At 35.1% G+C, this 25,658-nt stretch overlaps 1 protein-coding gene across 1 annotated transcript in view; it reads right to left on the minus strand.

Annotated features, from left to right (window-relative positions):
- EYS (eyes shut homolog) overlaps window positions 1-25,658 on the minus strand; it is a 906,089-nt gene that overhangs the window by 603,472 nt on the left and 276,959 nt on the right. The window contains 4 exon segments of the mRNA XM_075747398.1: window positions 3,513-3,626; window positions 4,078-4,191; window positions 5,362-5,475; window positions 7,229-7,351. Coding sequence (XP_075603513.1) covers window positions 3,513-3,626; window positions 4,078-4,191; window positions 5,362-5,475; window positions 7,229-7,351 — 465 coding nt within the window.

A 25,658-nucleotide genomic window follows, 5' to 3' on the forward strand; every position in this document is an offset into this window, starting at 1 on the left:
AATTCAATTTTCTCCTCCACAGGACAAGGAACTTGGCTGAAATAGGATGAAAAGACTTCAATTATCATATTTAGTAATTAGAACATTATTAGGAGTTGACAAGGGTGTTATTTCATATCTGGAAGTCTTAAAAGTTTCTTCAGTTATCTTTTGAATTATGCATAGATGGACTGCTAGTACCCTCAAGCTGTTCAGCTGAAAAAAGGTAGCAATTTTCAGTGGCAATAATTCCAATGAAATACTAGAATATGTAGAAAGACCAGTGATCTACACTAGCTGTGGGGAAATCCTCTGTTAGGAGAATGTTGTTGGAGAGGAATATATTAATTTGGTCACTTAGGGTTACAGCAACAGCGTGAGAAGACGTACTTCTCCAGTGCTCTTCGTGCATTGACTTCACTATGGAAATTGGATTTTCTAAAAAGGTTTGTGCCAACAGGAAAACTAAAAAATCATTCACAGATCAGACTTGTAGAAATAATTTGCACAGCCTGGACTGTCATATATTTGAAGAAAAATCCAGATATATATCACTGCCCAAGCATCATTGTTCTTAAAAGCTTTGTATGTCTTCCAGTATTCTATGGAAGCCAATGGAATGAGTTTAAACATTTTGTCAAAGTAGACAAATCTATGCTTTTTTTTAAAAAAAAAAAAAAAAAAACACAAGAAAAATACAAGAAACTATGAGTATATAATAATACTTTAATAAAATTTCTGATGATTTTTCATATTCATATAGGATTAATGTAAAATTTTGTTAAAATATAAAATTACATATTTGGGATATCAAAAAGCTTGCAGCAAATAAACATGAGAAGTAGCTATACTTGCTCTCAAAAGAAGTGAAATGAAAGCAAAAAAGTGAAAATTTTTCTGTTTTCTTTTTAAAAAGGAGAAAATAAAGAGGACGAGAAGGGACAATGGAAAAATTAAAACTTTCTGGTGGTAATCTTGCATAGTCTCCTTGTCAGAATAAATAAGAATAGTCAAGGAAATTGGAAAGAGAGACAAATGTATGCTAACCATTTTCTATAGATAGAATCCATTTCTATCTTAATCTGACAAGGGTGCATTTTGTATGAATGCACCTGAATGTCCAAATCATGCTCAGAATTCCTTAATTCTACATTCTGTATAGTAGAGATGTGCTGGTTTTGGCTGGGATAATTTTCTTCATAGTAGCTAGTATGGGGTGTGTTTGGATTTGTGCTGAAAACAGTGTTGATAACACAGGGATGTTTTCGTTACTGCTCAGCAGTGCTTACACAGAGCCAAGGCCTTTGCTGCTTCTCACCCCACCCCACCAGCAAGTAGGCTAGGGGTGCACAAGGAGTTGGGAGGGGACACAGCTGGGACAGCTGACCCCAACTGACCAAAGGGATATTGCACACCATATGACGTCATGCTCAGCACATAAAGCTGGGGGAAGAGGAAGATGGGGGACATTCTGAGTTACAGCGTTTTGTCTTCCCAAGTAACCGTCACACGTGATGTAGCCCTGCTTTCCTGGAGATGGCTGAACACCTGCCTGCTCATGGGGAGTGGTGAATGAATTCCTGGTTTTGCTTTGCTTGTGTGCGTGGCTTTTGATTTACCTATTAAACTGTCTTTATCTCAACCTATGAGTTTTCTCACTTTCACTCTTCCAATTCTCTCTCCCATCCTGACAGGGAAGAGCGAGCGAGTGGGTGTGTGCTACTTAGCTGCCGGCTGGGGCAAAACCACAATAGTCCTCTCTGATGCCCAGTGTGTTCCTAATAGTGGCGCATACCCTTCAAGTGAGATTTTGTGATGGGAGAATCAAACATTACAATGTATTATGGAAATAAAACTTCAGATTTCTTTCCAAGTAAATGACAGAATTCATAACATAGCATTTATGCTTTTCCACAGAGAGTAACAGAAGGAGGAAGAATGTGAAAATATTCCAAAAATAAAACAGATATTTCTATATAACTTACACCATTAAAATATTTACTTTCTTAATAAATAAATTTCTGTAAGCTGTAATTAATGCACACAAAGGTATTCATTACAGTAACCTGAATATTTCCACACAGTTAGAAAACATAGTTTGACTACCCATTATGTTAGCTTACTGTGAATCTGTTAAAGACTACATTTACAGCAGTTTAATACTGAATAAACAGATGGTGTGTGGCTGAGGTAGGGTTTTCATATGAAGCTAATTCTGTTTTTATTTATACCATCATAAATCTAGGTAACATCAGTATAAGAATTTGCTCTTGAAAGGTACCAAGTAAACCTGTAAAGAACTAAACAGTCTCAAAAAATATTTTATTTCAACAAGAAACCTATAGATTCTAGACATCCTCTTATCAAGAATATTATGTTTTCAGAGGATCTTAGTTACCATTTATGAATCTTGCCAGCAGGGTTTAACTTTTCCATTGAGAGTATTAGACACTGATAGCTTCTCAAAGGATGACTACAGAAATGTTGACTTTCTGAAATTTTAATCACTTACTTACTTAAAGTCTTCTGAAAATCTGGCTCCTTGTGAAACAAATACTTGAGACCACTACTTCTAACCATGTACTGAAAATGATTACACATCTTTCTGAGCAGAGGCAATTCTGATACTGCAGCACTCATTTACTTGTTATTATACTAGATTTTATTCAGCAGAACATAAATTAAAACTAATAAAAATGACAAACTAAATTTTGACCATTAACTAAAATAATAAGAACAAACATTAGAGCTCACTCTTTTCTCATGAATGATGAATTTAATGCAGCCATCTTCCCTAAAGGGGAAAAGCCTGCTGTCTCAACATACCAAGAAAATTGCCTTTTAATGATTATTCTGGAATCCTAAGTATGTATCATTATATTGAACGGCAGGAGGAAAAAATGTGTTTATATTTAATTTATAAATCAACAAGCGCCTTTAATTGAGATTATCACTTAAACTAGATTTTGCTCATGAACACTGCACAATATGTTACTTTAAATTACTTTTTCAGTGTTTAAACTTAACCCCCCAAAATTTCTATGAAAAAAGTCTCAATAAAGCTTGCATTTTACATGTATTTCCTTTAAAAGCATCAACAGAAATAATTACACAGAATTTATGGATTCCAAGATAACTATAAATTGTTTTCTAAGAATGAGAAAATAATTTAGAGAATGCCATGACTAATCAAATTAGAGAGAAAAATGTGTAGAAAAGCAACTGATCTTTGTGATGGCAGCTTAATGGACATACGCATCTCATTTTGTAAATAATCTTATGCCATTAACAAACTGATTTTAAAGTATCCTTTTTTGATTAATAAATAAACATTCCTAGTAGATGTATAAACAAAGTTTACTTCACATTACTTGCAGCCTAAGGCATAATTGGCTGGTCACTTTAAAAGCTTTGCTTGAGAAAATGAAGGACTAATAATGCTGTAGGAAGAGTGAAATGAGTTCAGACAATTGACAGAAATGCTTTCTAAAGTTAATTATGTTTGTTTTCCCCTCTCCCTTGGTGTTCATTACCTTTAAACGGAGCCACACATTGGCAGAAGTAATTACCAGGTTGGTCAATGCAGGTGGCTCCATTCTTGCAGGGAAATGAAGCACACTCGTCTATATCTGTTTCACATCTTGCACCTTTGAAAAGACAACAGATTTGAACATTTAGTAAGACAGTCAGGTGCCTATTTCTAATTCATTTGCACCACAAGAATCTCGAGCAAGTTGTGAGGAGAAACTAACATAAATCAGCCAAATAAAGAAGCACACATACTAATGTCAGCATCCATTTAATTCTTATCACCACAAATACATAACAACTTATTTCTGAGTTGAAAAATGGTAACTAATCTTCTCTGTGCATGGAAGCTTTGAAGACTTTTTTAAATGCAGACTAATTTGTATTGTGGTATTTAGTTTACAGATGGAGTCAGTGTTCCAGTTTGTTGGAATGCAAATGAAACATTAGACTAAGGCAGATAAAGAGAAATGAGAAGGAAACACAAGCAAATTAGTCAATGATGTCTTAATGGATGCTTTGTGGACTACCTCGCTGTGGAAAACAACATTTGCTATGAATACAACTCACCAGTAAAGCCAGGTGGACAGATGCATTCATAGCCACCAATAAGGTCTGCACATGACGCATTATGAAGACATGGAGAAGAGTGACATTCATTTATATTAGCTTCACAAGTTGTACCTATAAATATACAATCAGGCAAAGGGGAAAGAAGTTACTGCGTAGCACCTGCAGTTAAATACGAACATTTATTTTACCTGAATATAGCTCGCATACTAGACTCTATTTGACACCCTTTTTATATTCAAATTTGGGCATCTATGGCAGTATGTTCATATTTTTAATGTTTAAGCTATTCACTTACTTTCAAAAAAGATTAAAAATAGAGTCATTGAATAGATTCCTAAGGCTTAAAGCAATTTTCTTATTATATGAAAATAGAAGAATGGAAATCAAATTGCATTAAATATAATAGACTGTGTTGCAATGACATGAGAAGAAGTATTCCCTGTGTTTATGATAAGGCAACAGATGTACTCCCAGAAAATGGAAAAAGGAATCCAATATAGAAAAAAACACCACTTATTCCAGTCTAGACTATAGCTAACACAACCACATAGCTACTGAAAGTATAAAAATACTTTCAATATTGCTAATATTTCTGAGTGAACTTAATTTTTTATCATTTGAAGAATAAATGAAAACTGACGTCAATTCTGAGATTTGGGGAGTTCAAAGAATTTTAATAAATAAAAATGCAATTGATAGTTATTCTGAAAATAACTAGCAGTAGAAGTATAATATTTTGCCCTGTGACATTTGAATTATAGATTGCTTTGTATTTCCGTGATTAAATATTCATGATGTTTAAAAAATGATGCACTAAAAAGAAAATGGATGCACTTTAAATTCCTAATCTGAGGTGAAAGCAAAGAATAGCTGCAGCTATTAATGCATCCACTTGTCAAAGTGATTACATTTTTCATTTAAATTGTACAAATATGCCAAGAACAAAATCTTTCCCACCCAGTGTTTTTCCCTGAATCTATTATATTAAATCTGCCAACAGTTTAAAAAACTAAAAGAAAGCACTATATGCTATTTCTAAAATTTAACTGAAAGTCACTGACCTATTTTCAACAGCTAAGACACCATCTAGCAGAAAACACCTAGTTCCATGCTGTCATGAAAACAGATAACTTTAGTCAAGAAGCACTTACGCTCATTTTATATGTTTATTACTGAAGATGACAATAAAAAAGTATACGTGCATCTCATCCTGTATGTTAAAAAATGGTGTAAGACTAAGAGTAGATTTATGAAGTTATAGTTCTATGGATTTTTTAATACCTTGAAATCCATCCTGACAGATGCAACTGAAGGCATTCACATGATCAACACAAGTAGCTCCATTGTGACAAGGATCACTAAGACACTCATCCACCTCAATCTCACAGTTATTACCTGGAAACAAGTGAAGGATTCATTTAATTAGGAATATACCACTGGTGAGTCACCAGTGCAAGCAGCAACAAAATGAAATAACTGAAGTTAGTTACGTACAGGGAACTTTTACCAATGAGCTGTAAATTGTCTTTGGGGAATTCATTTCTTAATGATTAAAGGCAAAATTGAAATGTATATATAATGTTCAACAAAGATATGATGGGAATTGTATAGAGTCATTTATAAATATACTCAAAAATTTGCACTTCTTCATGTTTTAAGGGCAGTAAAGTCTTGAGTCTTCCTGAAACATCACAAAAGTGTAAGTATGGTTTCTGAGACCAAATATTAAAATATCACACTTTTTGTGTAAGATTCTTTTTTATTCATTTATTAATTTCTGGTTTTGTTATGAAGATGTCTATGAGAAATATTAGGAAACGTTTCCACTATGGCCAAATAGATTAATAAAGTTTTTTTTGGAAACTAATAATCAAAAAGTTAGATATTGCCATATATTTTTAAATATGCAGAGGAAAAAATTATAGGTGCTGATTTCTAGTGGAGAACGATGTACCTAATATTGAGTTATGACCTTTGAAGTAGAACAAAGCTCAGAAAGTATTTATTTGCATTTTGTATATGAATTACCCAAACTGATGATAGTGGCCTCAGATTTATTATTACTTATGCGTAAAAGGTAGGTCAAAAGTTCCTATTTGTTTCAGAGGAGTTTTCAGGGCTTTATTTGGCCACAGAAAAGGTATAAACTAAACATACTAATCTACTATTATGTAGATATAAGAATTTAAACAAACATTTCAATAAGACCTGACCAAGAATTGTCACAAGTAACATCAAACAATTTTACTTTATATTTTGATAATAATAATAAGATAAATCAACCATAGAAACAAGATATAGCATTTCATTATATTACAGACACAAATACTACAACTATTACATTACAAATTATTTAATCTAAATGGATGCCTACATTAGGATGTAGAGCAACAAGTTAAGGGGTATGGAGTCTACTCAAGATCTGAATTCCTCTGGTTGCCTGTGTTCTCCCTGACTATCGAGACAGACACTGGAGTCACCCTATTCCTGCCTTAGGAGCTCTGTCAAAGTCCCTGCAGTTAGACAGGATAGACCTGCAGAGCTGACCTGCTACTCAGGGAATTCCTACGGCACTTGGTTATTTCATCATACAGGTGATTAAAAAGAACTGAATCTGTATCTAGAAAGGTTCTTTTTTTTTTTTTTTTAAACACTGTAATCTGGAATTACCATGACAGTATGTTGACATAATTAAACTAGTTTTAATCTAGTCAGACTCTGTACTACAACCTGCAGAGTTGGTTTAAGCATGAGTAGTTAAACCTGCCCAGGATCTTGGATGTATATTTGATGGTTGAGGCCCTTTTTACTGCAGCCTTATTGTTACAGGAAGCACAAAGCAGATAAATTAAGGTCAACTTGCATATGGCTGGGAGTGGCAATCACATCAGTGTAAGACAGACACCCTGTCTAAAATAGTATAAAGTAAGAGTTATTCGAGTGGAAATAGTCCCTTGTAGTCAGTATTTTTTACAGCTGAATACTCTTACCCAGCCAAATAGTTATGTGTGCCAGGAAACAAAAGTTGCTTCTGCCTGAATCAGAGGCACAATGCTAAATTATCTCTATTGCTACTTTTCAATAACCTTCTTTTCTATGGTTTAGGACTGACTCAAACAGATGGTAAACAACACTTGTTTGAACCCACCTATAAAACCAGGTGCACAGAAACAAAGGTAGCCACCCAATATGTCTTTACAGATGCTGGAGGCTCCACATGGTTGTGACAGGCAGGCAGCAACATCTGCTTCGCAGAACTGACCGGTAAAACCTGATGAAAAATAGAATAACAGAAGACATAGAAACCTTATTACCACATTTAGTCTGAGAAAAAAGACATGTGAGAAACCAATTTTGATAAGTACTTTTGTGTTCTTGTATTTCAAAATTTTATTTAGGATAGGATAGAATAATATATTCCAGTTTCTTTGAAAGTTTTGGTTTCATATACAAAGCAATTCTAAATGGAACAAAAGAACTGTATGATAAAACCATACTTGCAATAATAATAAAAACCATTCAAGATACAATGGGTCAAGAGAATTTGATAGAATGTCAATTTATTCAAGTGGTTTTATGCAGATATTCCTAATTTTATTGAAATACCAGTAAGCATACTGTTGATAAAAGCCTTCTCATTTTTGTTGTGGTGTTCTGTACACCACACTAAAAAACATCCTATGTTTCCAAGCCAAAAAAAGAAAATTGTCCCAATATATTCTGTTACAAAGCAGATATTACATGATCTGATAGGTCTGACAGCTTATTGGTATTGATTTTTTTCAAACAGTTAACTTATAGTTAACAAGAAACCTAATCTTGTGAAACACTGAGCATCCATGTTTCCTGTTGATGGCTACATATGCACAAAATTTAAAAAAGAAATTAAAAGATAAAATATGAATTTACTTTTACACTTAGGGTATATTGGCCATGGTATTACAGTTTCTGTAGCCATCATCAAGCAAGAAAATCATGTTTCATTGATGACAGCACCTTTGTTTCAGAACATACACAATAAATGTTTGCAAATAAATATCGTTTCACTGAAAAATAGATATTTTCAAATCCAATAAATCTTTTGTAATTAAATGATCTCAAGCAATTAAAAACAAATCAATCAATGTGTGTGGAGTTAGGATCCAAGTGCTGAATATAAATTCCAGGTTTCAAACTTTAGACATTTTTGTTGTAACTTTTGTTATAAAAAAATGAGTTGAAGTATAAGAAGCATAGCTTTCTGTTCTCCTATTAACCGAGCACTTTAAAAGTTTCTAAAGATTTTTAGATTCTTGCAAAAATAATGTTCCAGCAAAGATCAAAAGAGACTGGACCAATTTATTACAATTTAACAATTACAGCATGAAAAGCCACTAAAGACTTAAACCAGAGATTTGGTTCAGTGAGCTAAATACAATTAATTCCAATGTCTTACAAACTTGGATACCAAGTCTGGTTGAAGATCTGAACTTCACATTTCATTTAAAAAAAGATTTATAAAGGAATGCCATGGTTTACTGGCATAGGTATTGCCAGAACAGAGTCTAGTGTGCCATTGAATTGCCCCTATCTGACCTTCAGTTCATCAGTGTTTTACACAAGGAGAAAAAGGAAGAATCTTTGGTCAAAGATGTTCAAACAAATCTGTATTCCTACAGTATAGTGTGATAGCTTTGAAAAACTAAACATAACCCTGTTTTTATAGTGTTTATTAATTGCAGATCCAGAGTAATAAATTACTACAAAATTTTAAAAGTTCAGTCCTGCTTGGGCCTAGTTTAGCATAGCCTTCAAATTAAAGGAAGTGTAAACCATGTCCTTAGGGCACAACTGAAGAGCTCCTGATCTGGAAGATTTTTTAGTTTTTGAACAGCTGGTTAGATGAGGTAAGACGGCAAGTTCTGACCATCAGGGTAAATTGCTGAGCCATATTGTGCTTTAGAAATCCTGGCTTCTATAACAAACCTTTGAGGCATAAATACAAGACAATGCATATTAAAACTGCCCTACACATGCAGTCACTTTGGTTTCAAAATCAGTAGATGCAGAAAGGTGTCTTCAAGCTATGTTTCTATTCCATCCCAAACACCAGCTGTGCAACATTCTCATACAGCTGGTTTTCCTCCCTGTTGATTGCTATTAAAAATTTAAGCATCTTTCTCATTTTTGCCTTCGTAAATAGATGTTAACATCTGCTTGCTGAAGTACTGCATAAAACTAATATAAAAAATAATGATAAGGAAGTAAAATGGGAACATTAATCAATGATAACAGTTATACACAGATATACGTGTAACTGTTATATGTGGTTATGTGAATGTCATCCAAGCAGAGATACCAAATATAGAAAAGCTAACATGATTTTTTTGTTTGAAAAACTATAAATAAATATTCATAATAACTTTATAGATTGGAAATATATTAACCTATGTATGCTTTTATTTCTGTGTTTGGAGTTAATTATCAAAGTATTGCAGCATGGATAAATATATCAGAAGTTACTATATTAAGTTGAAGAGCAAAGGGTGGAGGTTTCAGGGCCTGATTTTAAAATTAAGCATTTATTTTTGTATGAAGTTTCTCATCAAACAGCAGTACTTGAGAATATACTATTTCCTGTAAAAAGAAATGAGCAAGTGTCAGTTTATTTTTCTGCAACAGGCAGTCAAAAGATAGTTCATGAATTTAAATAATGGAGATTTAGCAGTAATTTATTTTTTTTTTTTTCCCCCAGAAATGCCGCATTTACATTCTTCAGATATTTCTTTCCGATAACCCAAATGCCTCATGACAAAAGTGATTTTTACTTGTCAGACTGTGACACTTAAACTTTGCAGGGAGTTCATTGCATCCTGATCCATTCTGACATAGTCCAGCCACACAGTGATTTGTGACAATTTCACTACATGGCTCCTTATATTCTGGATGGCAGGTACATCTGAAGCTATTAACTGGAACCTCACATTAAGGGTTATTGTCAGGGCCGGCAGGATTTGATGTGCATTCATTCACTCTTATTGAACAAATGTTACTTCTGGGCAAAAAGTTACATGGTTCCTGTTAAAATTACAGCTCAGAAAAACTTAAACAGACTGAAAGAATCAAATGTCAGAATTTAATAAATTCATTGAAAACCTGGACAATATTTTCACTGTCATTAAGATTCTTACATACTAATGGGTTGCTAATTTCTCCTTATTTGCACTGGATATGATAATAGTAACATACATGCCATTTTATTAATGCGTTTTTTGAGATGGAGTAATTGTTGTTTGTGTCATTCAACACCTATCATAATGAAATCCTGCTTTTGCTTGGGTCCTCTAGAATTTGAAATATAAAAATTGTACTTATTGCAAAAATTATACAAAATGTAAAATTGTAATTGTAAAAAAAATGCAGCCAATAATAGCATAGTTGAACAAAACAGAGAAAGGGAAATAAAGAGGAAAAAACATCACCTTTGGATGAAAGACAGGGAAAAAATGCTGCTATTGCCTCAGACAATGCAACAGGAAAGTTTTATTGTGACCGTCTGCTCTAATAAATACATGTGATTGTTGTATTAAAGTAACCAGTCACAACTGTAAAAGACACTGGAAGATGCAATTTTCTGTGTTGTATCCTTCTAGTGTATATGATTTCTGGAAGTCAGAGATCAAACCCCTCTAATTCTCAGTAAAGACAATTCAAACTTCAGCAATTAGATTAGAATAACAGAAATACTTTCTAAAAATTTAAAAAACTTTATATTCCAAAATGAAAGAGACTGAGAAATGATGCACATGTGACTTTAAGGAAGCTTTTGTGTTCCTTGAAGACTACTCATTTTCACAAGCAGACTTCCTGATCTAACAATGGCCACAAACTGAAAAATGATACTCTGTTCCTGTAAGAAATTCAGTTGTCATTTTATTTCCCAGTCTAGGTTGGGACAAGTCAAAACTTGTGTTTATGTGCACATAATCTGAAAGAAAGTTAAAACATGGTGTAAGAATGTGCTATTATGATTATTTAGGGTGTTTGCACTTCTGTTTCTTACCTACATATTCTATTCATAAAATAAATAGATAAATATTCTAAGGCAAAATAATTCTAATGGATTTACAGTTTTCTGTCATTCAGGTTTGAAGTGTTTCAACAGTTTTAAATGTTTTGTAAAGTTTTCTGAACTAAGTAGTAAGTGAAAAAATAAAGCTCTTAGGCCAAAAGTCAGTTTTTATCCCATCCTGTCAGCATTTTCTGATGAAATAGCATTTCATTGGATATTCCTATGTGGTGGGTTGACCCTGGCTGAGGGCCAGGTGCCCACCAGAGCCGCTCTATCACTCCCCTCCTTCATTAGACAGGGGAGAAAAGCTACAATAAAAGAAAACTTACGGGTCGAGATAAGGACAGGGAGAGATCATTCTCTAATTATCATCACGAGCAAAACAGACCGAACTTAGAGAGGGAATTCATCTTAGTTATTACTAAGCAAAACAGAGTAGAGGAATGAGAAATAAAACCAAAATCTTAAAACACCTCCCCCCACCCCTCCCATCTTCCCGGGCTCAACTTCACTCCCGGCTTCAACCTCCGCCCCCCCCAGCGGCACAGGGGGACGGGGAGTGGGGGTTACGGTCAGTTCATCACACGGTGTTTCTGCCGCTTCTTCATCCTCAGGGGGAGGACTCATTGTTCCCCCGCTCCAGCGTGGGGTCCCTCTCACGGGAGACAGTCCTTCACGGCCTTCTCCAATGTGAGTCTCCTCCACGGGGTGCAGACCTTCAGGAGCAGACTGCTCCAGCGTGGGTCCCCCACGGGATCACAAGTCCTGTCAGCAAACCTGCTCTGGCGTGGGCTCCTCTCTCCACGGATCCACAGGTCCTGCCAGGAGCTTGCTCCAGCGCGGGCTTCCCACGGGGCCACAGCCTCCTTCAGGTGTCTCCACCTGCTCCGGCGTGGGGTCCTCCACGGGCTGCAGGTGGAATCGCTACACCCCCTCATCCTCCCTCCATGGGCTGCAGGGGGACAGCCTGCTTCACCATGGTCCTCACCACGGGCTGCAGGGGAATCTTGCTCCGGCGCCTGGAGCACCTCCTCCCCCTCCTTCTGCACGGACCTTGGTGTCTGCAGATGTTCTTACATCTTCTCACTCCTCTCTCTGGCTGCAAAAGCGCTCTCAAACTGTTTTTCTCTTTCTTAAATATGTTATGACAGAGGCGCTGATTGGCTTGGCCTTGGCCAGCGGTGGGTCTGTCTAGGAGCCGGCTGGCATTGGCTCTGTCAGACACAGGGGAAGCTTCTAGCAGCTTCTCACAGAAGCCACCCCTGTAGCCCCCCCGCTACCAAAACCTTGCCACACAAAACCAACACATCCTAAAAGAGCTCTTCTGGCAGCTGAGAAGTCATCATTATGACTTACTTTGAATTTTATATTATGATTTTCTGACAGGAAGACTGAAAAAATATTTTTTCAGCAAAAATTTGTATACATCATTTAAGCTCAATTTAGTCTGGAGAGAAATCTTAAATAGCAGTTAGTCTACCTTCTGCTTACCACTCATTCACTTTGGTATCAACAAACACATGTACATTTTAAAATATTTTTGAAGTTCTGCATCAGTCATATTAGGTTGTTTACTGTAAACACTAATGTGACAAGGATGGCAAGCTGATGTACTTGTCACAGGCAACTAAGGGAGATTTCATCTAGGCTACAGATAATATCTTTCCTCCAAGATGGAGAAGATCAATTCTGATTCAGGTAGTTCACAGTGGACAGAGCTTACAGGTAGACCTTGCAGTCTGAATCCACATGCCTTTCTGGCCTTCTTCTAGGCTTTTACTAAGCAATTTCTGTAGTCCAATTTGTCCTAGTCACCTCTGTGCTAGGGCAGAAATTCTTGGCACAGGCACAGTAATTTCCCTTCACTGATAAATTTGTAGTTGCTGCTCAACCCTGGAGATTTTTTTTTTTTTTTTTTTTTTTTTTTTTTTTTTGCCTACACATGCTTCAGTTGTGCTCCTACACGGGCGTGTTAAAGGACATTGTTATTTCCATTTCATGAATGCAGTCCATCGTGGAATCAAACTGAAATTACAGGTTAGTGTGAACTCTGTATACCTGAATGTAAATTTTCTGGCATATTTACAAATTAACAAATTGTCAGATTAAACTGAGTTCTCTAATAGTAATAAACTGTTCTCTAACACTTTGGTCACTACTTACTGAACACCAGTGCTTTTAATAATAAACTTCATTCAGTAATGAACTCTAGCATATGGATAATAATGAGTTTTTTCTACATTTCATGATCAAAATCTGAATACCTACAGCTCCATACAGAGCCACAAATCCTTTAGAGCAAGAAATGTTAATAGGTTTTGGGAGATGGGTAATGGTTGGCAAGACACACATTCTAGTCATGTCACGTGGTGACTCTGTACGGCAGGTCTACATCTTAACACCGTATTTTAAAGTACTGTATTCAGCTAGGTTTAGTTTAATAATTTTAATCAACTTTTATTATTCATATAGGAAATATGATGGCAAGGCAGGCAGGGCACAGCCTCACTGACAAGCAATACAGTCCCACAGTACACAAAGGGAAAGAGCTGAGCAGGTCCACTGCTGGTAATCAGGGTATGCCATGGTCCAGTGACGACTAGACAGCCTGCAGTGACAAGGTAGGTCTGAGATGAAACTGGGAAGTCAAAGTCAGCAAGGCAAGGTCAGATTGCCAGGAGCCTGCTGGTACACTCTGGCATCTGGCAGGGAACTACATCACTTCTCACACAAGCAGAACTGCTGACAAAATATCTCAGCATGGAGATTTCTTTTTCCACAACATCAGTACATTGCTGAATCCTATTCAGCTTGAATTCTCTGGATCTGTTTTTGTATGTATTTGTTTATGACTGCCAAAGAGGATGTGTCTTCACTCAACTGAATCTTCTTTCTTTTCCAGACCATTACTAGAGTTTTTGCCTGTCTGTCTCCAAAATTGGTGCCATTTACAAGTTCAGTCACAATATTCCCAATACCATCATCCAGGCCATTGGTGAACATTGATGAAGAACATTAGTGAACCCAAAACCCTTCCAGTGAAATTCTTTTCCACACTGAATCACTATCATCTTTAACTATTTTATTCCAGTAAGTTACTTGTCATTTAGTGGTAGTTTCACTGAGACAGTGCTCCCTTGGTTTCCTTATAAGAATGCTGATGCACTGAAGATACTATCACCTACTTCATCCTTATCCAGGAGTTTTATTACCACCTGAGAACAGAAATTGCAATGGTTTCACACATTTTGCTCTTGAGAAATCCATGTTACCTAGTGACTGACTGTCATCTTTTTGTTGCTTTCAGATACTTATAAATAATTCATCTTTACATTTTCTGTAGTATTTCTTCAAGAATTCAAGTTAGACCTGACAGTTCTATACTTCACCTCTGCTCTTTTCTATCTTTCTGTTATTTGACCTATCCACAAGCCAACAGCTCTGAAATTGCTCTGAATCATTTCTAAATACCACAGCTGAAGTTGTGGCCAAACAGACTTTGATGGATGCATTTTCATCTCAGCATTTTGAAGATTATTCTGGGTTTTTTTGTGGTCAGAGATCTTCCTTTTAGACAGTTCAATGTAGTTGACTTTTTTTGCTTAAGGTCAAGCAGAAAGGATGTTGAAAACTTCTTGGCATTGCATGTCAACAACTTTCTCTCTTTGTTAGGAAGCAGATCCACACTTTCTTTTCTCTCTTCTAAAGAATTACTCAAATATCAGCTATACATTTCCTCCTTTTTTTTAAGGGTACTTCATCCCTTCTTGAATAAAGAGCAAAACAGCAGAACAGAAGTTAATCATCTAGAAAGTTCTTTTAAAAGGAATGTCTTCATAAACTGCTGCTAGAGATCTTCAAATTTTTCTGTAAGATCTCCAACCTTTCTGTAATTTTTTTTCTCTTCATTCTCCCCCTGTCTAGAATTTCTTTCTGTCAGTGAGGGCTAATGAGTGCATCACTTTTCTCTTAGCAGCCTGACTTGAGTAACCATTTCTACTGCTTTGGACAAGCTCGACCTTAAGCCATACAATTTAATGAGAAGATGTAAGAGAACTATTGCTTTACAGTATTGCCTTTCCAAAAAACTCTCAAATCTAGGAAAAGCACCTCAACAGCCAAATACATCTTCCAGTACTGTAGGAACATTTTTTTCAGTTCCACTAAAAGATGGATTAGACCTAGAGAAAAAGGATTAAGAAAGAACAGAAGCATACGCTAGACATCTCACAGAAATACACCAGAAGACTTATAGGTATTGCAACAGAAGTTTGATTACTGTACCACAGCAGGCAGCTTCAGATTCTCTATTATTTACACTAAGAAGCCACAGAATAAGTTTTTATTCTGACTGTGCTTGCTGCCTTGCGATGTGTCAGACTATCTTATAATTTTGTGGTGTGATGCATTAGAACAGGACCTAATACTATTTTACAACTGCGGAATAATGTAGCCACAAAAGTAGAAAGAAAAAAGAAAAACTTTATAAAATAATAGCAGTTACCCATTTTCATTTTACTAGAAGTACTGCAAAGTGGTCACTGATGTGGCTTCTTTTGGGAGGATGTCAAGACATACTGAGAAGGTGATGTGCATCACAGTACATACCTTGTTTCTTATTACCAATAGGTAATTTATTACCCTTTCCTATATAATCTCTTCTTGTAATTTATATGCAAAAACTATTACATTTATAGATTGCCTTATGCATAATGAAAAAATGAAAGTAAGAAGTTGCCTAATAGAAATAGTTTTGATTTTTCCATATCATTTTTTGTTGCATCATCTCATAGATCAGGCTAATATGCTATCATTTAATGGAACGCAGCTACAGGACCTGAAAAATGGCAAAACTTCAGCAGATAATTAAAGGTAAGTTCCACAAACATACTCCTCTCCTCCCTCTATAAAAAAATGACTGTACATGCTACTTTTATATTTTTTAAAACAAATTCTGTGTAACAAGACCAAAATAAATATTTGAGATACTTGTTTCAAAGCAAGCAAACTCAGTTAGAATCAGGTAAAAAGCAATGCTGCTGGTAGGTGAGTATGTAACAGCTGGCCTCGGCTTCTAGGCCACTGGCATTTTTTAAACATAAAAAATAATAGTTCACCGGAATAATTAGTAATCTAGAAGTAAAAAATATCTTACTACTCAAATGTTGCTAGTTTAGTTAGAAAATAAAGAAATAACATGCCCTAATTCTCATCTGATTTAGAGCAGCAAGCAAGATTAACTCAAATTAAAATGATGGTTCTCCACCAATGAGAAAGCAGAAGTGGAGCCATATTTCTTCTTACGAAAGAGAAAAATGACAAAAGAAAAAAAATCTTTAAAAGTTTTTTTCAGAATGCCTGTTTTGTAAAAGTGTATTTCTTAGAGGACTTTCTATTTGGGTATTTTTCTGTCATTGATAGTTTACAGGTGGATTACACAGGAATATTTCTGCATGACTAGAATAAAACCAAAATCCAATCACCTCTTTCTCCTTTTGTCCTTTTTTCAATGCTGATATATACAACACTCATGCTTTAATAGAATATATAGGGGGTGGCTTATGTTTTGAGGGTTTTTTTCTGCTTTAATAGTGATCTTTGATGCTTCCTTTTAATTGAATTGATTTATAATTGCTTGCTGCTGTTACTTACTTTTAGTGATCTATCTTATATATCCGATACCCATACATTATTGATAGCCTTACCTTAATGTGTATCACCATCAAAAACTCTATTCTGCTAATCTATTTTTTTTCTGAAAAAGAATAGGAAGTGTTTCTAGTAGAAGGAATTAAGATTTAATGAGGAGAAATAGCTCCTTCATTCCCTCAATAGAGTACACAATTAATTCAAAATAGTACCTCCTTAAAACCAATAATGGAGACGGATGGAGAAAATTGACATAATTTTTGTTCTGTCCTCAAAGTTTATATTTTTTTGACAGGTTGATATAATTTCCAAACATTTAATATTTCTTAGAAATAAATGCCTGTGAATTTCAATGGAAACCAAATATATGTGATGAGCTATGTTTTTATACAAAAGCAATAATAACGATATAAGCAACAATAGTAATAATGTATATTTTCTAACTTATGATAATTACACAAAATTTAACTCGGTTTAACATCTCTGAAAAACAGATGAGTGGAATATGAAGCTCCCAGTAAAATCAGCACAAACAGTGGGCATTCTTGCTAGCCTCCATCAGTCACATCTTGGAGGCATTGCCTGCCTTTCAGAATTCATGTGACAAGAATAAGAAGATAAGAGGATGAGCTGCCCCCCATAGTGTCACCTGACACTGGAATAAAGAAAGAGCTCTTCAGTGCAATATTCTTATTTTAAAGATAAATTAAATTTGATACAGAAAGTAAGTTCAATGACTTTATTTAAAAGAAAATGGTTTCTGAAATGCAACATAAAGTTGGGCATGCATTTTCTCAGGAGTGTAAAAGTTTCTTAAAATAAAATTCAGGAAGACACATAAGAAAATAAAATGAAACATACATAAGCCTGCTAGTCATGTCATTCATGGTATTGAGCTTGGCAGATAATACACGACCAAAATTTTGGGGTTGAACTGTTTCTTAGAATTTGCTGATAACTATCCTGTTGGACCGAGAGAGAGTACCTAGGCATTCCCTTTCATCCATCCTATAATTTCTAGTTTATCTTTTGTAATTGTCAAAGATACTGTAATTATAAGATCCAAATATGATCCTTCATTTCTTATCAGATTAGATACCAGAAAAGTTAGAAAAAAAAACCAAGATTTTTTCTCGTAACAGATAAATAGGGGAAAAAAAAAAAAAGGTAGGTGATTAAAACCCATAAAGCAACAGCTATAGATCTTGCTGAAGGTCTGGCCAGGCAATTCTGTTAGCTGACAATGTCAGGAATTTTATACAATATTTTTACTCCTTACTAATGCAAATAGAGCCATAGAAAATGAAAACTGAACAAATGTTAATTATTTTTCAGTATATTGCAGGACCAGAAGGAGAAGATTAGTTTGACAGTGAATTGTTGAAGAAGGAAGTTATTTTAGAGAAGGGTAGGAAAGCATGAAGACAGAACTAAAACACAGATGAAAAATTAAATATGTGTGTGGAAATGACAAAGGAAAAGAATAAATGCTGTCCAAAATAAGGAATGTTAATATTGCTAAAATATTGTCAGAAGAACAAAGACCATTCTGGTTTTGTCCATATAAATACACTCCAGAATTTACTTTTTTTTAAATCAGAGATTGCCAAACAACATAGCAGATCATAATTCCAAAGTCTTTAGATCCTTGATTAGAAATTTGAATATATTTAGACATGTATTGGACAAATCACTTATTAGTTATCTACTTTCCAGAAATAGAATTTTTGGACTAAAAAAATTGTTAAACATATAAACCAAACATATAAAATTTATGTTTAGTAGACACAGCATACTAACTTTGGAAAAAGGTCAAAATTTGATTATCACTTTAATTCCTTTACAAATGGTACAATTTTAATCATGCTGACCAAAATTTTAGGTGTCTATAGCTGTTTTCTGAAAAAGGATGCCTGAAAAGAAAAGCTATTTGCATTTCTAATATCAGAAACAGAAGAAGATAGAGAGCAGCCAGAGATTGCATCAACATGAAGGACTGACCAGAGCAATGGGTAAACTAAAACTCAAGCTTTGGAAGTCTGTAAAATAAAAAAAAAATCTAACAGAAAAATTTATGGAAAACTTGTACATGAGTGTTGGTGTGCATGTTTATACACCCCTATACCTTACCCTATGCACATGTATACTTTTTGGGGTTTTTTTTGGTAAGGTGAAGGCGTGTGTTCCTGCTTACTAACAAATGCTTCATTTCTCAACATTATGGAATCTCTAAGTGGGATGCATACGTTACTGGCTTAATTTTCCTTTAAGGAACTGTCTTGAATAGCTATTTTGTGAAGCATCATCCAAGGTAGGTTTGGGAATGTATATTGAAATGAAGTATTATAATATAAAAATACTCATAACATTGTCTCTGATCATGTCTGCTGCCGCCTTGTCACCTGTGCTTGCCAGTGTGGAAGGGAAATGAGGAATTGCACATTATTCTTCTAGTCTCTGCCTGCTTAGAGCTGACTTGTGTGACAGACGCAGAAATTTTTATGTACTTGCCTTTGTGTGGAAACTATAAATAGCCAGACTTACACTTAATAGGGCATTAAATTTATGCTTTTTGTTAACAACTCAGTAACTTCGTGTTTGTTTCTTGTTCTCCGAAATGGGGAACAAAGTTTTGTTATCTCCAAGGTATGCTTTGAAAGCAAGCTAAAAGCTGTTAAAGATATAAAGTTTGTGGAATATAAGTAAGTGACATCTTGAAAACATAATTTTAAAATATCCATGGCCAAACAATCAATATGCAGAAGTAGTTACTGTCTGCAGTCTTAGAAGAGTGTTGGTATCATCATGAGAATAGTAAAATACCATTTTTTTAAAAATACAAAACTGTCATTATCTGCACTACTATAGATTTTATACAGCATGCAGTGTTCTCTGGACAGTTCTTCCCAGTGAAGGTGCTGATAAACATCCTGAGTGCTCTTTTCTGAGAGATCCATCAGTGTCTTACCTTACTCCTTTTCTTTCTCACCAGTGACAGCAGCCTAAATAAGCCCAGGTATCCTTCTACATGTAGTCAGTTGTCTACACAGCTAATCTTGCATGCTTACCCTTCCACTCAGCATTATTTAAGTTTTGTCCTTGATGGCCTCGTTCTAAATATGCATATGGCAATGAAAGATAGCAATTTTCTATATGTTATAATGACATCTGTGCATGTCATTGACAAAAATGACCATACATACTGAAGAATGGGGTGTTGAGAGATCTCATTTATAGGGTACATAATGGAAAAAAAACTGTGGAGTTGAAATCTGGAGCTGCGACACCTCAGGGTCTTCTTGCCCACAGAGATATATGAATACAAACAAAACTTGAGGATTCTCAGATGCGGAAGGGAATTAAGTGGCTTTCTAGATCTGATTCACATTTGCTTACCTGAGTAATAAACCTTAGGGGTTTTTTTGTTTGTTTGTTTGGAGTCATCTTATTAATTTCTTATTATATGTGAATGGGCTTATTCTATCAGCAAGAGGCACTTAAATACGGTAACATATTCCATTAATGTATCGGACAATAAGAAAAAGGTGGAGATGCCAAATATAAGAAGCAGCAAATGAAAAATTAGTCAACGGTTGGAGAGTTAAATCCTTTATAGAAGAGTAAATCTTTGGTGAATTGTGAAATACAGCTATGATGGTTTTAACAGGTCTTTAAAGTAAGTGTTTAATATTGAGAGAACAGATGATTCCATTCCGTTCTGTTACTGCTGTTATAGTAGTTTTAGAAATGAATAGACTCAAAGCTAAAGGCTGTCATAGAGATATTTCTTCATCTGGGGGATTTGTAATAGGTTATTAGAGTATTTCTCAAGACATCACTGCTTTGTATCTGCTTTTGTTAACAGTAACTCAGTGTCTTATTATCCACTTTGAAATAAACAGTGTTGTTTCTATTAGAAAAATGTCAAATTTCTATGTCATCTGTTAAGGTTGGAGGATTGAATTGATGTTATGAATGAGCTGTTAATCAATAGAATTTTTTTTTCCGTATTTTTAGCCTCATAAATGACAGCACAGTCTTGGAAAAAAAAGAGGAAGCCAGCAATTTTTTCTTGTTCTGTTGCAGGAAAATTTCACTTACCACTGGCATGAAGCACTATACTGATAAAGAGAGGAACACAGGAAGAAAATTGGAATTATGAAAGAGAAAGTATCTTAGTAAAGCTATTCCACCTAATAAATTTGGATCCTTTTGCAACAGTGAGAAATCTGCCATGTGCTCTCTTAATCATAAGTTTACTTTCTCTTTCTTCATCACAACCTCCCTTAACATCAAACCCTTGTAAGAGACTTTTAAATGAATTTTGTGAAGTCTGTTGCTCTTCTCATTTGCCATTCCACAGCTTCTTGTTTCCTATTTTCATCACAATGTTTTTGGATTCCATGTTTTTCCTTCTACTACACTTGATTGCAAACTTTACGCTGCCTAGTGTGTGCTGGTGCATAATGAATCATGCAGTATAATGCCATCATATGAATTTTTTTCTTCCTTCCTCATTTACTTCTTATCTTTTGTAAAAACGGTCTGTAATTAAAAGGTATATCTATTTCAAGAAATGTTTTTAATCATTGTGTATTGTTTCACCTCTTTTTAATTTACCAAAATTATACATATTCCAGTCTTTGAGTGCAAATGCTCACTAAATGCTCATTTGTGCAAGAATAATATAATGAAATCTCACATAAGTATAAATTGCAGAGTTTTGTTTGCTCTTTTACATTTATGTCCACTTTTTAACAGATAATAAAGATTACTTTTAAAAATTAAAATCTTACTGTGCTTCTGGGAACAATATAAACAAAGAAAAGGTACAGTTGCCGGTGCAATACAGAATACGCAATTATGTATTACATCTTGATATACACTCTGAATTCACAGTGTCTGTGCAATTACATGACCACTGCAGGAATGATCTACTGTGATCATTTTTACCAGTATTTTTATTCACATAAATGTCAGAATGCAGATTTTCTTTTGCATGGAACATGTATATTAAAGTTTGTATTACAACCTAAAACATGTAGAGCAACTTAAAAGTATGACAATTACAAGTGTGGAAACTTAAAACTTCACTGCACTGTCATCTTGTTCTTCTAGTGAAAATAATGAAAGAAGGGAGAGGTACATATATCTCAAAATTTGATTTACATTTATTACGTACCCATACATTAGTGTTTTAACTGCCCGTTCTCTATAGGGCTTAAAAGCAGAATAACGTTACACTGCAAAATCATTACAATTCTTCTGATATTGAAAAGATAAAACAGACAAACCAATGTTGTCTTTCTGCTGCCCTGACATTTATCGCTTTTCATTTTGTAAGCCACAAGCAGCAACGTCACTGCAATTGCCTACAACTGAATGACTGAACTGAATATATAAATACAAAACCCGAACATGTTTGGCAGAATTAATTTCTGTAAATTTATCTGTGTTTTTAGAAATGTACAGCCTGCATTAAAAAAAGTTTGCTGAGCTTATCTAGATGTCATTAGCAAATGTACTACCTGTTACATAACTCCTAGAACTGTCTTTAAAGAACTGTATTGTTTATTAAAGTGTGTCTTCTATTAAGTTTATGAACAATAGAGTTATTTAGCAAGTATAATAAATATCAGGATAATCTACTTTGATAAGAGAATATTCTGAAAGCATGTATGAAGAGATTCCATACGTGTGCACATACAGAAATGCATATAGATTGGTTTGCATATCTATAGCTATGCATAGATACACATGAGAGTCAGAAGAAGATGAGACAATGAAGACATCATCATACAGCTCACAGATTGCTTACAAATAGCACTGGTGGCACTGTCTAGATGTAAACAAAATTTTGGATGCATTTATTTATTATTACTATGTAAATGTAACATTTGAATTAAGCAACTAAGCCAACAAAGAAACTCATCTTCTTTTCCAGGATTATTTTAAATTTATTGTGAGTTACTAATTTTGTTACAGATCAGAAATCTAACTGCGATTAATACATCCGTCAAGAATATCTAGCTTTTTTGAACCACTCTGGTATATTATAACTGTTTCAAATGACAGATCTTACAAAATTAAATACAACTAGAAGAAAAAAATCAGCTGAGAGAATTTAAACTGAAAAAATATGAATGACAACAAGGAATCCTTCAAGAAATTGTCATTATCTAAATATTAGACACTTAAAAACTTCAAACCTACAATTAAAGCATATGTCTAGATAAAATAGTCTTAAAAAACAAATAGAGAACAAGTATAAAACTGGATAAGTTCATAAAAATTAATATCAGCAAGAAACTGGAAGTTAGAAAATAATAATAAAAGAGCCTAACAAGTAAAAGTAGAAATCTGTGACCAAAAAATAGAGACATAAGGAAGTTTTAAAGTATAAAAGCTAACAGAGTGGGCTGGGTTGACTCCAGCTGTCAGGTATTCTCACCCAGTTGCTTGCTTACTCTCCCCCAGTGGGATGGGGGAGACAATTGGAAGGGCAAGAGTGATGAAACTTTTGGATCATGATGAAGGCAGTTTAGTGACAAAAAAAACCCCAAAACCAAAAAAAACCCCACCCAAAGTGATGCAAAGGCAGTCCCTCTCCACCTCCCACCAGCAGGCTGACGCCCAGCCAGTCTCTGAGCAACAGTACTTTAGAAAAACTCTCCCCTCAGCTTTTACTGCAGAGCATAATGCCATATGGCATGGGATATCCCTTTGGTCAGCTGGGGTCAGCTGTCCCGGCTGTGTCCCCTCCCATGATCTTGCCCACCTCCAGCCAACTCGCTGGTGGGGCAGAGTGAGAAACAGAGATGTCCTCGACACTGTGCAAGCACTGCTCAGCAACAGCTAAATACCCCTGTGTCAGCAACACTGCTTTGGTCACAAATCTAAAACACAGCACCGTATGGGCTGCTATGAAGAAAATAAATATCCGAACCAGACCCAGTAAACAGAGCCAATCAATTCTGTCTTTGGAAGGAATACCCATTAATGACTAGTATTTTTTTAGTCTTTTCAAGTCTTTCTGTTCTGATGATGAGCAGGTCAGGGACTCTTTCTAATTCTAATTTCTAATATCTTTCTCAATTCCAAATAATGAAGAACAGTGGTTTGTTTGGTTTGTGGGTTTGTTTTGGTTTTTTTCTTTTCTCGTTGGTGGTTTGTGGTTTGGGGTTTTTTCCCCCCCCCTTAATGAAACAGTGACAGAGTAAAAGGAATAAGATAGTGAAGATAAAGGTAGACAACTCTTTTCACATTTTCAGGATCCAGGCCTGCTGGATGGTATGAGTGATGTCCTGTGCAGAAAGGATGGGTTATACATTTGCTTTCTAGATTCTGTCCTAGGTCCCCAAATGGGGCATTTTTTGCTAAGCCTTGTTATCATCTTCCCTCTGTTGTTCTCTTAGCCTGACGCTGATCAGCATTCTTCTGTTGTATTACCGTACTTAATTTTGTCTGATGTTTTTGCTGATACACAAAATTCTAGTAACTGCGCTCCTATAGTAATGCATGAGTTCCATGAGGACATAATGATTTATTCAATATGTTATTTCATACACCTTAGAAAGCTAAACTAAATGGCAGCCTTTCCTGTACCAGGCTTAAATAGCATGATGTAAATATTATTGGGGAGGAGAGAGGAAGGACAGGTTAACCATTACACTGCAGACTGAAAAATCAAATGGCCTAGGAAAATTGTTTTTTCTACTTCCTTATTTTGAACATACTTTAGAATACTTCTGATTTTTTCTTTATAAGAGGGCTTTCATAACTTGTGCCAATTTTAGAATTGTCACCTTTTTCTGCTAGGCCTTTTATAACTAAAATATTAAAAATAATGTAACAATTAAAGTCTTTAATTTTGTAGAGGGATCCATGAAAAATTGAAACGAACAATCAGACTATCTATGGTAGCAAATGGCTGGACATTTTCAGGAAGATCACTATTAGAAAAATATCTAAATATACTCTCAAGAACACAGAAGAATTACTACAGTTACTAAAAATATATTTAGCATTTCACAAATATCAGAGAAAAACTAATGCTAGTGTATGGATGAGCTATAAATGCAAGGAGGAACTCCTGGGAAGGACCCCTAATGATGTTCCCTGTCACTCATTGCTTCCAGGTACCACTTTTGCAAGAGTCAGGTATGTGGCAGGTCCTGGGGAGCCACCTGCATAACCTCTGCTTCTCCAACAGCCCCAACCATCAGTGGCCTCAGCCCTCTTCCTGATGAGGAAGTCAACGCTGATATCTCATGGATGTGACTGCCCATCAGATCTTTCAGGATAAAGACTTTGCAGAAGAGCTTAACATCATGTGAATTTTTTAACCTCTATTCCCCTAAAACGTTGAGCCCACTAACAACTGCCTTCAAGGAGTTCTGTACCTGCTTGCTATATGAATACTCAAGGCATCTTCTGTAAGTGGTAGACTGCTGAACAGCATTTCTACAGCTGATTAGATGGACTTATTTAGAAAGAATGCTATCCTAGTATAAGTTAGGATGTTAGAGGTATAAGAAAAATATATGGACTTACAAATTGTATAAATGAATTGTAACTTGGAGCAAGAAATTGATAATAGGAATTTTAAACTACGTGTCAAGTAATCTTTTTGGTAAGCTGAGCAACAGTTTCATGAAAAAAATACTAGAGTTTCTTATCAAGCAACTTTGAAATCAAAGCAAAAAAATAATCATTACAAATCCTATGTTAAGAGTGATTGTGCAGCAGCAGCGTGAAAGACTGAACGATTTCCTTAACATTTCCCATCTATAACCTTGATGATTCACTTTATTTTTTTGAGTCACAGCATGCAACACTTTTCCTAAGGTCTCTTCCTGGAGTAAAAAACTTTCATGTA

The sequence above is a fragment of the Balearica regulorum genome, chromosome 3 (assembly GCF_011004875.1).
Source record: "Balearica regulorum gibbericeps isolate bBalReg1 chromosome 3, bBalReg1.pri, whole genome shotgun sequence".
Taxonomy (NCBI): Eukaryota; Metazoa; Chordata; class Aves; order Gruiformes; family Gruidae; genus Balearica; species Balearica regulorum.